General features: G+C 48.3%; 1 protein-coding gene across 1 annotated transcript in view; it reads left to right on the forward strand.

Moving 5' to 3' along the window:
- LOC144139812 (RYamide receptor-like) overlaps positions 1-15,128 on the forward strand; it is a 322,882-nt gene that overhangs the window by 273,707 nt on the left and 34,047 nt on the right. Inside the window, exon 3 of the mRNA XM_077672068.1 lies at positions 8,024-8,179. Coding sequence (XP_077528194.1) covers positions 8,024-8,179 — 156 coding nt within the window. The remainder of the gene's footprint in view (positions 1-8,023; positions 8,180-15,128) is intronic.

The following is a 15,128-nucleotide window of genomic DNA, read 5'->3' on the forward strand; positions in this document are numbered from 1 at the left end:
TTGTTAATTGAACCAGTCGCTGTGGCTGCAACTAATCTTTCGTCCCAGGTGGGGGTCAATGTAATCGCATTGTATAAAAAATCTATGTAGTCAATTTTTTCACAACTTTTTTGTTTATAAACCATCAATGGGCGCGATTTAAATGACGCACATTCCGAAGTACACTGTATTCGCTCTTCTGTTCGTAATACTGACTGATCGGAGACCGATACAGCACATGTTGTCTATGTTGTGCGTTTTCGTCACTTTTCAAGACACCACTAGAGCTTCAATTGAAAAGCAGCACTGTGGGGTGGCGTTTGACGAGGCCTAACATGCAATTTTGCAGAAAAATGGGTTATGCGAAGGGAGAAAGCTCAATGATAAACGTCATACAGACCTTTCGAAAGCGCAGTGGCGAAGCCAATACAAAGGGTCTTCTTTGAGTGTATAGGGGAAAAGCCTCTGCGGACATCCACTTACTTCTTCTTCAAGGCAGTGTCGTGGCACAGAGCTGCTGCGTTCAGCATGCATGCTCTCCAAGCACTGAAGGTGAGCTGAGAGAGCGGGTCTAGCCGCAACGGTTTTATATAGCCGTGCGCAAGAAAAGAGTTACGTAAAGCGCAAGCGCCGACCGCGTGAGAACGAACCTAACAGTGCAAGCGCAGTGCCTGCTAAAATGCCGTATTTTGTCTTTCTTCTCCACTCTAATATTATTGTCTGCTTTATTACGAGAAGGCCTCCTTCGTTCTAAACTCCAGCTGTCACTGGGACCAACTCTATAGGTGTAGGCCGGTGGCCGCTTTTCGCATGGCGCTGTCGTCGTTTACAGTTGGCGGGGATGACTTGTTTTCGCTGGCGCCTGGAAAGCATGGCTGACAATTACGGCAGCTACGGCCAGCTAGGGCCGCGAAAAATGCTTACCGAACCTGCAATGCTCTCGCCACAAAATACCGCTAACATGAGTGCGGGCGCTAATTTTCAAAGAAGCTCGGTTAATTGTTAGAATTCGTAGCAAAACGCAAGTTGTGGTTCAGCGCTCAAACACCTCAACACCGGCAATAAAGCAGCGCGTTCCAAATACAGTGCACCTCATTGAAAGTAGTTGCAAATTTCGTGAAAGACTAGAGTATACTGTTCAGCACGGACTACGTCTGGCAGGGTATATAAACGCGAACCGCGTTGCACAAAACCAAAAGCATTAGTCGATGATGAATAAACTTTATTTGAGCCCAGGTGCTGTAGTTAGGGCACCCGCCCGGTGGGAGGCTTCCTTAGTCCAGGATGTCTTGGACTGTGCAGGCCATCCGTGCCCTCCCCACCAATTCTCACTGGTGTGAGAGGTCGGAGCTGGTCAGCAGCTCCACTCACTGCTCATAGGTAGGGTTCGAGTTAGGGGTGAGGGAAGGGGATTGCTGGCACTCCCATACCATGTGGTACAGGGTGCCTGGTTGGGAGGAGGATTTGCATGTGGAGGGGTGTTATGTGGGTAGGAGTTATTCGGTAGTCGCCGGAAGGTAGTATCTTCATCACGAGAGAGGTTTGGGTGGGGGAATGGGCATTTGCGACGCTCGTTCCTGTAGTGGGCGAGTATTTAGGCGTATGTTTGCAATGGGGTGGGCTCAACTGTTGCTTCAGATGAGGGTTCGTGGCCCTCGTGGGAAACGGCCCGGTGTGAATTAGCGCGGGCAGCGGCGTGTGCCGCCTCGTTACCCCCGAGGGATTCGTGACCTGGAGTCGAAATTATTTGCAGTTCTTGGAGTGGTTCGGCTTGTTGTAGAATTTTCCAGGCGGGTTGCGATATGCGACCTTTTAGGTAGTTCCTGCAAGCGGCTTGGCAGTAAGTATTAATGGTTAAAAATTCTTCCCCTGCTGTGGCGGCAAGGGCGATGGAAACCTCTTCAGCTGTTTCGATGGAGTTGGTGAAAACAGTCACTGCAGTGAGTTCAGTTCCTTTGGCATTGACTACGCTGGCTGCTTGTGCAGATTTGTGTAGGTATGGCGATGCGTCCGTATATAGGGTGAATGGGAGGTGGTGGTATTGGTTATCAATGTTGCGGGATCTTGCTGCTCGGTGTGCTTTGTTGTAGGTGGGGTGCATGTGTCGTGAGCTCGGAGCAACGCGAATGTTTTGTCGTGTACCCAGGGGGATGCGAATTTTCTGGTCGTTGTTGGGCGGTATAGAGTAATGTAGTTTCAAGAGCGTTGCCCTACCTGTTGGAGTGAGTTTAGGCCGTTGTATTTGAGAGGTGTGGTGTGCCTCTTCGATTTCTTCCCGTGCGTTGTGGACGCTAAGCTGTAGGAGCATTAGTGATCTCTAAATAATCTGGGAAGGAGGGGGGTGTCATCGCAACAAGCGAAAGTAGCGGACAGGACACATTGACGAACTTTTTCCAGGTATGCGCCAGGATAGCCCTCATGGGGGCTTTGTCCGACATGACTTCGATCCACGGGACTGCTCGCAGAGATGCTAAGCGTAATACTCCACGACTAGCACGACAACTGAACATTACAACCGAATTCGTTGTCGCTGAGTGCTAAGTACAGCTCCAAGTTCGCGCTTGACACTGGGAGACTGGCGTGAGCCAAGGACCGATCAGGTATGGCTGTAATTACTCAGGCGCAATTCAAGGCCTAATTAGCGAGAGAGCCGGCGTCGGCGGTGTCGGAAGCAGCGTATAACTGCACCTTACCACACGTGACCGCGCAGAGCTCCACAGCGCGTGCATCACATTAATAAACAGAAGGAAAGAACTGTTCTCCTAGACAACGTCGGCGACGTGTAGAGCCACCGGAAAAGCCGGAAGTTCGGTGGCCGCTGCTTTCCGACGACAAGTCGTCAAGAGCGTGCCGCGCTGGCCTCGCCGAGCCGCGCAAGACCCAGCAGCAAGCTAGGCCGCTCTGCTGGATTGCAGAATCCTCAGCCGTATAATTCAGCCTTTCATAATTCATCTTTCATATAATTCTAATAAACACAGAACAAGCTTAAGTACAGACTCTGAAAATATACCCACCACAATATATTGACACAACTCTGCTCCAGGAAAGAGCTCCATAACAGAACAGAGCTCCAAGCAAAACTCTGAAACATTACTCGCAGCGAAAAAATCCAAGAGTCATTTCGAGGCGTTAAGTTGGATATTAATGGTCTCGCGTTTATAACTCATACAAAATTGTTGGTGGTCCTGTGAACTTCTGCGCTCCAGCGCCTGCCACGTCTTACAGCTATATTTGTCTCATCCGTCACGTATTGCAAACTTTCAACTGTGAATTTGTACACTAGCCTCGTAAAGGCTCGAAAGCGAAAAGGTATACATCTGTGGAATATTTCCCATTCCATTTTAGGGTTCCCTGGATGTAAAGACAGTAGTACGAGTATGCGCAGCCTCCGGCTCTCGCGAGAAGCGACACGACTGGCGTGAAAAGGCGTCATGGATAAGGAACTCAAAAAATCAATGGCGCCGAGGCACTGTACTGGAATATTACTCGGCGGCTGCATCATCACCTGATCGTCGTCACGGGAGGCCGCCTTCACTGACCCAGACCCTCCCTAGAAGAAGAGCTGTGCAGCATAGCGAAGGACAACGCATTGCCCCAGCGTAATGCGCTGTACCCGTGGAGACTGACGCAGGGACGCTAGAGCACTTGGTGGTTTTCAAAATAAAGTTCTTTTATCTTTCTTCCCGGCAGCAGGAATGTGCTTTATAATAAGGAATAAATCCCAGTTCGTACTTGCAATCAAGCACACGACGCTTGAGTAGAGGTGGAGTACTATCGCGTTTTACGCTTTCCTTTGGCTTGTGCGCCTCAATTCTCAGTTATTTTCCTCTATGATAAATACAGACATGTATATTCTCAATGAAAATTGCGTTGAGATGTCTCTTTGCATGGCTGAAAGTTTAATTCTTGCCGTGGAGCACAGGCACGTGTACAAGTTGCTGTGACCGGGGTTTAGCCGCCGTGTGTGCAAACAAGACACAGCATAAGGGTAGCCGGTAGGCCCGAAGCTTCGATTCTGCCAAGAAGATAGAGCGGAGAGGTATTTTATTGCCACAGTCTGTATCGCATGTCTGTTTCATTCCGCGCGGTAAGAAACATCGCTCCCTGGTGCGAGGCGTCAGCAGTTATATAGTGTCCAACCCCCTATTCTAGAGGTGCTCGCAGTGAAATTAGGGGCCCTTCAGTTAAGCGCGAAGTGCGACAATTCAACAGTAGCTAAATAAAATGCTTAAATTGGGGATAGGTCGCTGATGCAGGTCGCTTGTGTCAAGCTATTTTCATTAATCTACCATTATCCTGAATCGCAGCTTCTCAGTAAAGAGTTGCGAATGATGTGCGATCTGGTAACCAAAAAACTTCCGGGCCATCTCCACTAACCCGAGGAGGGGTAAAGCATGCAGTATGCGCCGGTGTTTCCCACAGCAAAAGCGCTACTAAAGGGCAATTTCGGACCCATTAAACGCCGTTGGGGCAGCAATTGCGCGCTTGATGAGGCGGTGGCGCCCTTTCTTTCGTTGAACCGGATGCAAGCAATTAAATGAGACAAACTGGGCGTAAGTTGTCTTCGTGTCACACGCCGCAGCGTGCTAAAAAGTATGCGTTTTAATTTGTATAAGACCTGGCGTTTTAAAAAAATTGCGAGACGGAATTTAACAAATTTCTGTTATTATGCAAATAAATCCTGATTATTCGTGTATTTTAAATTAGTTTAAATCATGCTAGCTTATTTTGAACCCCTTTTATTCATCATACACTTGTTCATTGACCACCCTTCGACAACTTCATTTATTATGACGACATGAGACGACGATTACAGAAGACGCCCACAGCCCGAGTCCCTAAAGTGCTTCGCCCCTAAAAAGTAGGTTCTTACATCATTGTGCAAGAATAATTTCCTTTCACAATTTCAGGCTCACTCTGATTTCTCCTCGCAGCAGTTAGTGATTTTGATGTTGTCAGTTCGTTCTGCGGCCTCTGACGTTGATCTAGATGCTTAGAAAAGCACCAAAACGCCCCCTGAGAGGGTGCCACAGCCCCGTTATATTCCACTGCAAAAAAAAAAAAAAAATCCTCCCTACAGGTGCAACCAAGATGCAGCTTAAGGGTAGCATGTAGGCACGAAGCTCCAATTCCGCAAATGCCTGGAACACCTTTTATACTGTGATAAGGCGCTTCGGCTGGTTTGAATAAAGGCTCCTGTAACACTTTCGATAAACGCTTTCACTATTTCCTTTGCGTCTGGAAGCACTGTAAAACCTAGTTACCGCCAGCATAGAGCAGCCCTGCATGATTTGTTCGTTGCAGCAGATACGTCTTCTCTTTCAGCTTTGCTTATGTGGCTTTCTTTTTAGTGGGGATACCCAATGCATTTACTGCTGCAACTGAAGGAAAACCGGCCAATAGCAGCTACACCACAGTAATGACGTAATCCCAGCTGTCGAAAAACGCCAAGACCGGGAAAGAGATAACAATCTTTTTAGAAAGTTTTTCAGTTATATGATGCACATAGCCTCCTCAGTCTCGGGGTACCCAAATGGGTACCACAACCATAAAGGCAATAGCTTTCCCCCATTCGAAACTAGCGTGTCAAAAGTTGTCTCCCCGCCAAAAGCAGGCCTTGCTTTCACTAAGCCCCCCTAGGTGGCGCGATGTGTCCAGGAATCTCTGAAGAGCGAGGCGGCGAAAATGGCTCTCAGCGGCGCGAGCGCTCGAATGCGTCCACCGGGGAAGAAGACCCAGAGTACCCAAATGGGTACCATCAAATTTTATAACTTTCGTTTGCTTTTCTGCTATTGTAATTTTTTTGCACTTATTTCTATGGACAATGAACCAAATAAAAGTGTGTTGTAGAATTTTTGTAGCATTTTCCAAGCATTGTAGAATTTCGAAAATGTTGGCTCTTGCATTCCACATGCACTGAAACCCAGAGTATCCAAATGGGTACCATCAAATTCTATTACTTTCATTTGCTTTTTTGCTACTGTAATTTTTTTGCGTTTATTTCTATGGATATTGAATGGAATAAAAGTGTGTTACGAAAGATTTTTCTATTTCCGCATTCTTGGGTCTGAAGAGGATAGAGCAGTAATGTATGGCTGAGGTACTTTGCGACCCCCTAATCTAGGTCTGCATCTGTTGGTTGACTACGTTTTGCAAGCACTTAAGACTTCCAAAAATGTCTAAAAAAGTGTTGCAGGGTCTTTTTAGGCTATAAACTGATCTGGGTGTAGTTTTTAACAAGGTGCTTTGGTCTTGGGCGCCAGTATAACTTATTCTAAATGTATGGGAATGTAGAGTAACGAAAAGTAACCACCGAAGATTCAAGGTTTCAGTCATAACTGTAAGTATAAAAGTTAAATACTCAATTTACTGCGTAGCTTCAAAATGAAAGATTTGTTTTTTTTTATTGAATATTGAATTCAGTTTACTTGTTCAAAATTCAGACATAAAACAAAATAAAGAACACTGGTTATACTTCCCACGCATGCCCATTCTCCCAATCACAAGCATCCTGCAAGGGCTTTTTCTGCCTCTAGAGTCCGGAAGAGTACTCGTTTTCCTAGATATAAGTGATAACAGTGATTTAGGAACCCAGGTGAATTATCTGATGTTTTACAAAAAGGCTCGCTTGGACGTGTTTTGTACGCGCAACAGTGAAAAATTTGGGCGTGCAAGGCACGGGTTATCCCCTCTTTTCAAGAATCGCCTTGCATGCTTGTGCGTGCTTTGTGCGTGATGTTTTGGTTCGTTCTCTTGTGTTAGGTCGACAGGGGTAGCCCAGAGGTTCAACTTATTGAATTCTCGGCATTCCGCCCCACTTGGAACTATATTTCTCCCTTTGTTGCTTATACTGGCTGTGTCTAGCCACCGGAGTGGTTTTTATGGGTACTATCTGCTCTACAAACCTAAACACCACACTACAGACTGAAAGACTCCAGTGAAAATTACAGACTCGTTTAGTGCTTCAGCGCTGGGCATGCCTGTCTACTCCTTCTCCATTCTCTGCTTTCTCTTTACTCATTTTTCCTTTCCCACGAGCTGGATAGCAAACACAGTTCTAGCGAGTTTGACATTCTTGCCTTCCTTCTATATCCTTCCTTCCTTCCTTCCTTCCTTCCTTCCTTCCTTCCTTCCTTCCTTCCTTCCTTCCTTCCTTCCTTCCTTCCTTCCTTCCTTCCTTCCTTCCTTTCTTCATTGCTTCCTTCCTTCCTTTTTTCCTTTACAGTTTTCGGAACGTATATCTTGGCACTCCAAAGGGAAGTTCCTGCTCCAGTATTGATCACGAGGTCATAATTTGTCGACGCAATCGAATATAGCGGCAAATGCGATGGCGAATTTGACTCGAAATAATTCTTCCTTAAGTGCCCATGAGAACGATGTAAACTTTTGGTTCATTCAGAAGACTAGTTTGTGCCAATAATAAGGTGGCCAATTTTAGAGCTACAGCCACAAAATTAGTCTAGGTTGTAAGGAAAACAGACGAAGCAGGGACGATTTAACAGCCACTTCCTCCCCAGCCCTCATGATGTCACAGCAACTTGTGTGTGCGATTCTGGCTGCTGATGAATACCGCCGCCAAGAAGCATGAGTCTGCGACCGTAGTAGTGTTACATTTTAACACCCATGTAAGCGTTTTCTTGGTATTAGCCCAGTTGTCACTGCTCGGGTTTTCAGTATTTCGGGAAACGTTTTCAGTATTTCTTATCCTTTTTCGACGAAAGACCGTATTTTTCTGGAAGGAGGGGGGGGGTGTTGCCGATAAATTATCGAAAGCTAGGTCTTCGAAATTAAGCAAGGCTGTGTCTTGTCCTCGTGGTCACTTTAAAGCCTCGACTCCGGTTCAGTCGGGCACGACTTAGCTCGGCTTCGCAACAAAGCAATGACCTACCAAAGCGCCGTAATAACCGAGTGGCTGCTTGCTGTTTCTGAAATCTCTGATTGTTATGTGCGGCTTTTTGACCAAAAAGTGCCATGGGCTGGTTGTTACGAAAAACCGACGTTAAATGGCACGACCCAATTTGTTGCTCATGGCTTACCTGTGCAGGTATACACGGCAGCCATTTTCACGCTGACCTTCTTGACACCCATGCTGGCACTGACCTTCACCTACTCGTCGATAGGCTGGAAGATGTGGCGCCACACGTCTCCAGGCAACGCAGATGCCCAGAGGGATCAGCAGCAGCTTTCAGCCAAGATGAAGGTGAGTACTTTTTCATCCACACAAGAAATTTATGAACCTGTCCGGATATTTTTGGCATTCAGAATACAGTGTATTTTTATTTTAGAAGACAATTGCCAATTTTTTGATGACCGAAGGTTAAGGGAACAGCAGTGGACCCAGAGTCATGCCAGCATGTGCTATTTACAAAGCGTAAGGACAACTAAGCGTGCCAAATGGAGTGATTGCTGTTTACAATCTTTACAGTCGCTGGATCAAAATTTCACGGCGCAAACGCCCCTTGCACGTTTATATCATACTTGTTCTGTCGCTTCACAGTATCCCACTTTTCTAAGGTTACTAATACGTCACACCACGCGAACTGCCTGTCGACTAAAATATCCGCATAGAAAATATTGTTTATACAAAAACATTTTACCACCACTGCCGGAAGGAGATCCAAGAAAATTATGCTTAGGGCATTAACTCTTCATATCTCTATTGTTTTTGTCTTTCCTACTTTGCAGTGCTATTCACATCCTCCGGATCAGCTAATATTGCTCATGCGTGGAAAATATATATCGAGTTCTAAAACACCTCTTTTAATTTGAAAATTGCTCTCGGGATTTTATTTGTGTATGTACATACGCTGCTGGAACTTAGAAAAGTCTCGAATGAAACACTCAATGTGAGTACGAGAAAATCCATAGCAATGTGTCTAATCTCGCTGAGGTTTTGGTGATAGATATGCAAGTGCCAATGCCATACATTTATAAAAATATTTCATCAGCGGTGACGACAGAAAAATATATACACGCACACATTACAACACAAATTATTGTCCTCCAACAATTTATGCAAAACAAACTGCAAAACACTAAATGCTCACCTTTACACTCACATAATACTATATATATATATATATATATATATATATATATATATATATATATATATATATATATATATATATATATAAATATATATATATATATATATATATATATATATATATATATATATATATATATATATATATATATATATATATATATATATATATATATTGTAATGGAGATTGCTTGAAGTGCTCTCGCCGTCCAATCCCCCTTCACCGACCGGTCAATCTCCGAATGAGCATGTAGCACGGATCAACGGCTGTCATCACCGGTGCGTGATCGCGCGGCTCGAGTCCAATCCTCTGGCTGGTTCACCTTGGACGGTTTCGCCTCTTGATCCCTGTACAGCGGACTCTGTCTTCCTTTCAATAAACCCCTTTGCAATTGGTGGAGGAGCCGGGGTTTGAGGTGAACCGTCGTACAGCCTGGAACTCCGCAGTCGGACGCTACCAACGCCCGTCACCCCCTTGGCCGCTGCCGACCAACCGCCTCCAAAGGTGCCATCGGTCACCTGCGCTGGGGCGCTCCGTCAGCGCGACCCGCCGTTTTTCAGCGGTAAAGGTGACTATGACGTTGAAGATTGGTGGTCTTCTTACGAGCGAGTTAGCGCTTACAACAAATGGGACGACGCTACCAAGCTGCACAACGTCGCATTTTCCCTCGAAAAACCCGCGATCTTGTGGTATAACAACGCAGCGACCATCAAGACCTGGTCTGACTTCAAGAACAACTTAACTCGTGACTTTGATCGACCCGCCGTACGGAAACTGCACGCTGAACAACACCTGCGTACACGGGCGCAACAACCCGGTGAGAACTTCACCAGTTACATTGAAGACGTTGTGGATCTTTGTCGGCGCGTCAACTCGTCCATGTCCGATGATGAGAAAATCAAACACATCATGAAAGGAGTGGACGACGACACGTTCCACATGCTTGTGTCCGAGGCCCCTCGATCTGTGACTGAAGTGATTGGCCTGTGCAAGAGTTTTGAGGAACTGCCCCGGCAAAGAGCCTTGGTTCGCCATCTCGAGCCTCACGTTCTCTTCGAACCAATTGTCGCGCGAGGCGAAAATCAAAGAATTTGTCCGCGAGGAGGTAGCACGTCAGCTATCGCTGGTGCCGTTTACTGAACAGGCTTCGTCCAGCCTGCCTACTGCTCTGCAGGCGACCATCCGCGAACAGGTTGCCGAGGCCCTACCGCCTGCTAACGTCGCTACCGCAGCAGTCGCACCCCTGGCCGTTCCGCAGGTGGCAGCTACAGTCGCTGCAGCTCCAGCAGTTATGCCAATGACGTACGCTGATTGTCTCGCGTAGCCAGTGCACCCATCTTTCCTGTCGTTTTGGCCAGCGATACCAGCGGCGGCACCTCCCACTTTGCAGCCCGCTACCCAGTTTCCACCAAACAGACCACCAGCTGTGCCGTACGGGAATCCTTGGCGCACTCCCGACAACCGGCCTATATGTTTTTCTTGCTGCTGCCCCGGTCACGTTGCCCGTTACTGTCGCCGTGTCGCTTCATCTCCTCGTGTGCCCCAGACGTCTGCCTACGCCACACGACCCGCACATCGTAACGTGTCCTCAGGACCACCTCCAACCTCGTTTTCCGCCGACCGTGACATCTTCGAAGGCCGCCGATCGCCGTCACCCCGTCGCCGCTCCCTATCCCCCATGCGCCGCCACTCCGCCCCCACTCCAGAGGGAAACTGATTCGCTCAGTTCCTGAGGCACGAACTGCGTACCCGTCGAAATACCGAAGCCCTCACCTACGTCCGCAAAATGTAATTGACGTGATAATAGATGGAGTCCCTGCGCTGGCGCTTGGTGATACCGGAGGAGCCGTGTCGGTCATAAGTGCTAAACTATGTCGGTCGCTGAAGAAAGTCACGACGCCACTTCTGGCACTTTCTCTCCAAACTGCAAGCACAGAACATGTTAAACCTTTGGCTGCGTGTACTGCTCGAGTCGCCATTCAAAATATTCTCTACACGATTGAGTTCGCCGTCTTGCCCATGTGCTCATACGACGTTATTCTTGGGTGGGACTTTTTGTCGAACCAGAACGCCGTAATTGACTGCGGCCGCGCCGAAGTCGAATTCTGTTCGCAAAACGACGCTCCGACCCCGAACGATTCCTCTAGTAACGGAGAAAAGCTGGCCATAGACGAAGACGTGGATATCCCGCCGCAAAGCTCAGTTCTCGTCGCCCTTTCCGGAAGTACTCTGGCGGAAGGACCTGTTTTATTTACGCCATCACACGTTTTCGTTGCTCGCAAGGGTTTGCCGCTCCTGTTTGCTGTGCTGAAACTCCTATCTGGCCGCACAGCGATGTTTGTTTGCAACCAGACGACCCGCCCTCTCAGCTTTCTTCGTGGGGAAACTCGGCAATATTGAACCTGTCGACTCCGTCTTCAGCCTCAACGTTTCCGACAACGCACTTTCACAGCAGCTACATTCGCTGAATGCGATTGATCCCACCGATACGCCCGCCTCTGGCGACATCTTCCAGAAGTCAATCGCTTCCGATTTAGACCCCCCGCAACGCAAAGACCTTCTGGCTCTTCTTAGGAAGTTTCAGTCTTCCTTTGACTTCAAGCAATCTCAATTACAATGCTTACAATTACAATATATATATATATATATATATATATATATATATATATATATATATATATATATATATATATATATATATATATATATATATATATATATATATATATATATACTAGGATTCGAACCAAGTACCTTCCGCATACGAGGCGAGTGCTGTACCTCTGAGCCACCGCAGCGCCGGGCACCCACCGGTTTCTTTAATGGGTACAGGCGTCCCTGGTCGAGTGCGGAGCCTTGAAAGAGCAATCCACGTCTGGAAAGCTGACTATACCCTATCGAGGGGCCCCTGACCCTTGTCCATCTGGTGGGGCCCCCGGCCATCATGCCGCGTTGCGCCATTGCCGGGGGTGAAAGAGTCTGGCGGCATGTCCTGCCGCAGGCGGTTGCGAGTTGAGCGTTCATCGTGGCTGTGGAAGGCACCATGTGAATTCGTGTTCCTTGGTGGCGCCGGGAACCTACCGGTAAAATAGGTACAAGCGACTCCCCGGCCTGGCGCTCGGCCCTTGTGTGGGGCTACACCAGCTTGCACGGGAAATCGCCCCTATGGAAAGGGGTGGCTGCAAAAACGCAGTAACTTTTTTCTTTTGTTTTGGAGGTCGTGGGTTAGGATACCACCTGGCGGGCATTTTTTCTCCACTTTCTTATTTTCCAAATTCTGTATCTGTTTCAATGACATCCTCCCCTTTGCTTTCCGAGGTTTTCTTGACTGCCAATTCTGATTTCTGTCTCATATATATATATATATATATATATTATATACACTATAAGGTTTTTAGGCTGTATTCTTCAGCAGCAACAGTAGCACCGAAGCAACAAGTCGTGCTGTCCAGTAAATCAAGACGGAGAGCCAATGAGACGAGACTTCTTCGCTCCAGCGATGGCGATGCGACTTCCACGAGTTGGTGCCTCTTCCCCGTGGGGCCTCTGTGTCACATACCCACTCATTGCGAATGACCAGTGCTGTCCACGCTCCTCCATTATTTAAATGAGTATGGTGCTGGCGACGATTTCCTTATACTTGCCCCCCAGAACGAAAGACCCATCCTGGCGACTCAGGGAGATGAAACTACGGCGGGGCCGATGTAAGGCTCGAGGCGCTGAACATGGACTATGTCTTGGCTGCGGCGACGCTGATCGGGTGAAGGAGTGAGAGGCTTAACCACATAATTTACTGGAGACGTCCGCTTGACAATGCGGTAGGGACCCTGGTAGCGCGAAAGCCGGTTACTGGTCAAACCTGGCCAAGGCAATGGAACCCACAGCCAGACAAGCGAGCCGGGTGATTAGGTAGGAGCGGGCTTCGTTTCATCGTGGTGCGACTTCTGACGCTGCTGATCTTCCGTGGTTAACGATTGCGCCAACTGACGATACTCTTCGGCGTGCTTGGCAACGTCAGTGCAAGGAAGAGGTCCATGAAGGTCGATGCCTACACGGTCGAATGGTCTTGCTGGACATGGTAAGGGCTGCAAAGGCCCAGTTCCTTGGCGGGGAGGATATTTTCGGCGTTGGCATCAAACACAGAAACGGACGTATTGACGAAGGAAGCGGACATGCCTCGCCAGTAGTACCACAAGCGCAAGCGTTGTTATGTGTTAGGGACACCATTATGGACGCAATGCTGCTCTTCATGAAAATAGATACACATTTCAGAGCGTAGTTAGCGCGGAATTAATAAGAGCCACTTGCGACCTTCGGGTTGGTAATTGCGACAGAAAAGCATTCCGTAACGAAAGGCAAAGTGCGACGCTTGCCGGCGTAGTGTCGGAGATGCACCTTTCGCCAGTGGGCCGCACACAAAGTTCAAGATGGACGAAATCCAAGGGTCTTTCTTTTGTTCGGACGGCATACAGTGAGCCTTCAATGGCGACATGTAGCAATCGGTGCTCGAGACCCGGTCGCTGTCATGAGGCAACGGGAAGCGCGAAAGGGCATCGGCATCATTGTGCTGCCGGCCTGAGCGATACGTGACACGTATTTCATACTCCTGTAGCTGCAAAGCCCAGCGCGCTAGCCGAACAGAAGAATCTTTGAGCGAGGACAGCCAACAAAGCGCGTGGTGGTCTGTGACAACATGAACAGGGCGCCCGTAGAGGTACGGGCGCAACTTCGCAAGCGCCGAAACAACGGCCAGGCATTCTCTCTGGGTCACGGAATAGTATGTCTCGGCCTTTGTTAGCGTGCGAGTCGCATAAGAAACTGCATACTCGTCACATCCTGCCTTGCACTGAGCGCGAACTGCCCCCAAACCAACCCCGGTCGCGTTCGTGTGAATCTCGGTAGGGGCGTCATAATCAAAATGGTGCAGGATTGGCGAAGATGTGAGGACATGGAACAGTAGTAAATGCGTCGTCGCAGGCCGTGGACCACTCACAGATGCGGCCTTCCTTGCTGAGGAGCTTTGTTAAAGGCGCGATGAGAGATGCACAGTGTCGAACGAATCGGCGAAAGTATGAACACTGCCCAATGAAGCTGCGAAGCGCCTTCACAGTTGTCGGCTTGGGAAATTCCGCCACAGCACGCAACTTGGCAGGACCCGGCTAGACACCAGCTTTGGACACAACGTGGCGAAGGATGGTAAGCTCTCGGGCAGCAAAACGGCACTTCTTGAAATTGAGCTCAAGGCCTGCGGTCTTCAAGCATGTCAAAATTTGCTGGAGTCCAATAAGACGCGTCGAAAAATCGCGAGAGGAGATCACATTGTGATCGAGGTAACAAAGCCACGTCTGCCATTTGAGGCCACAAAGAATGTGTCCATCATACGCTCGAAGGTTACAGGCGAGTTGCAGAGGCTAAACGGCATAACGTTAAACTCGTACAGGCCATCAGGAGTAACCAAGGGCGTTTTTGCACGATAAGCCTCTGCCATGAGGACCTGCCCATAACCCGAGCGTAAGTCAATTGATGAAAAGAACCATGCGCCTTGTAGACAATCGAGGGCGTCTTCGATTGCCGGGCAAGGATATACGTTCTTGTAAGTTATCTTGTTGAGCCGTCGGTAATTGACGCAAAACCGAATAGAGCCGTTCTTCTTCGTGACACGCACTACCGGCGACGCCCATGGACTGGTGGATGGTCGAATCACGCCGCGTTGGAGCATGTCCTCGATTTGTTCATCGATTACGCAGCGTTCAGTGGGGAAACACGGTAGGGACGTTGCAGTAAGGGTGCGTGACCCCAGGTATCGATGGTGTGTTCGATGGTGGTGGTACACCCCAGACCAGTCTAGATAGAATCAAAAGACATCCGAAATCGGTTCAGCAGTTCGAGAAGTTGGTCTCGTTCGGACGGTGAAACGTCGGCATCAATGGCGCGAAGGAAGACGTCTGCAAATGAGGGGATTTCGCTGCTGTAGGAGCACACGGTCCACTGATTTCAAGCGGTGTTGAATCGTCGGGCACATCCACAGCGACAACAGAATGTACGGTCTCGAAGTGGCCGACGCACTCTAGGCGTTGCAAGGTGCACGGGCACAAGACG

This window comes from Haemaphysalis longicornis, unplaced genomic scaffold (assembly GCF_048455015.1).
Source record: "Haemaphysalis longicornis isolate Haplotype H1 unplaced genomic scaffold, Haemaphysalis longicornis Haplotype H1 scaffold_1, whole genome shotgun sequence".
Classification (NCBI taxonomy): Eukaryota; Metazoa; Arthropoda; class Arachnida; order Ixodida; family Ixodidae; genus Haemaphysalis; species Haemaphysalis longicornis.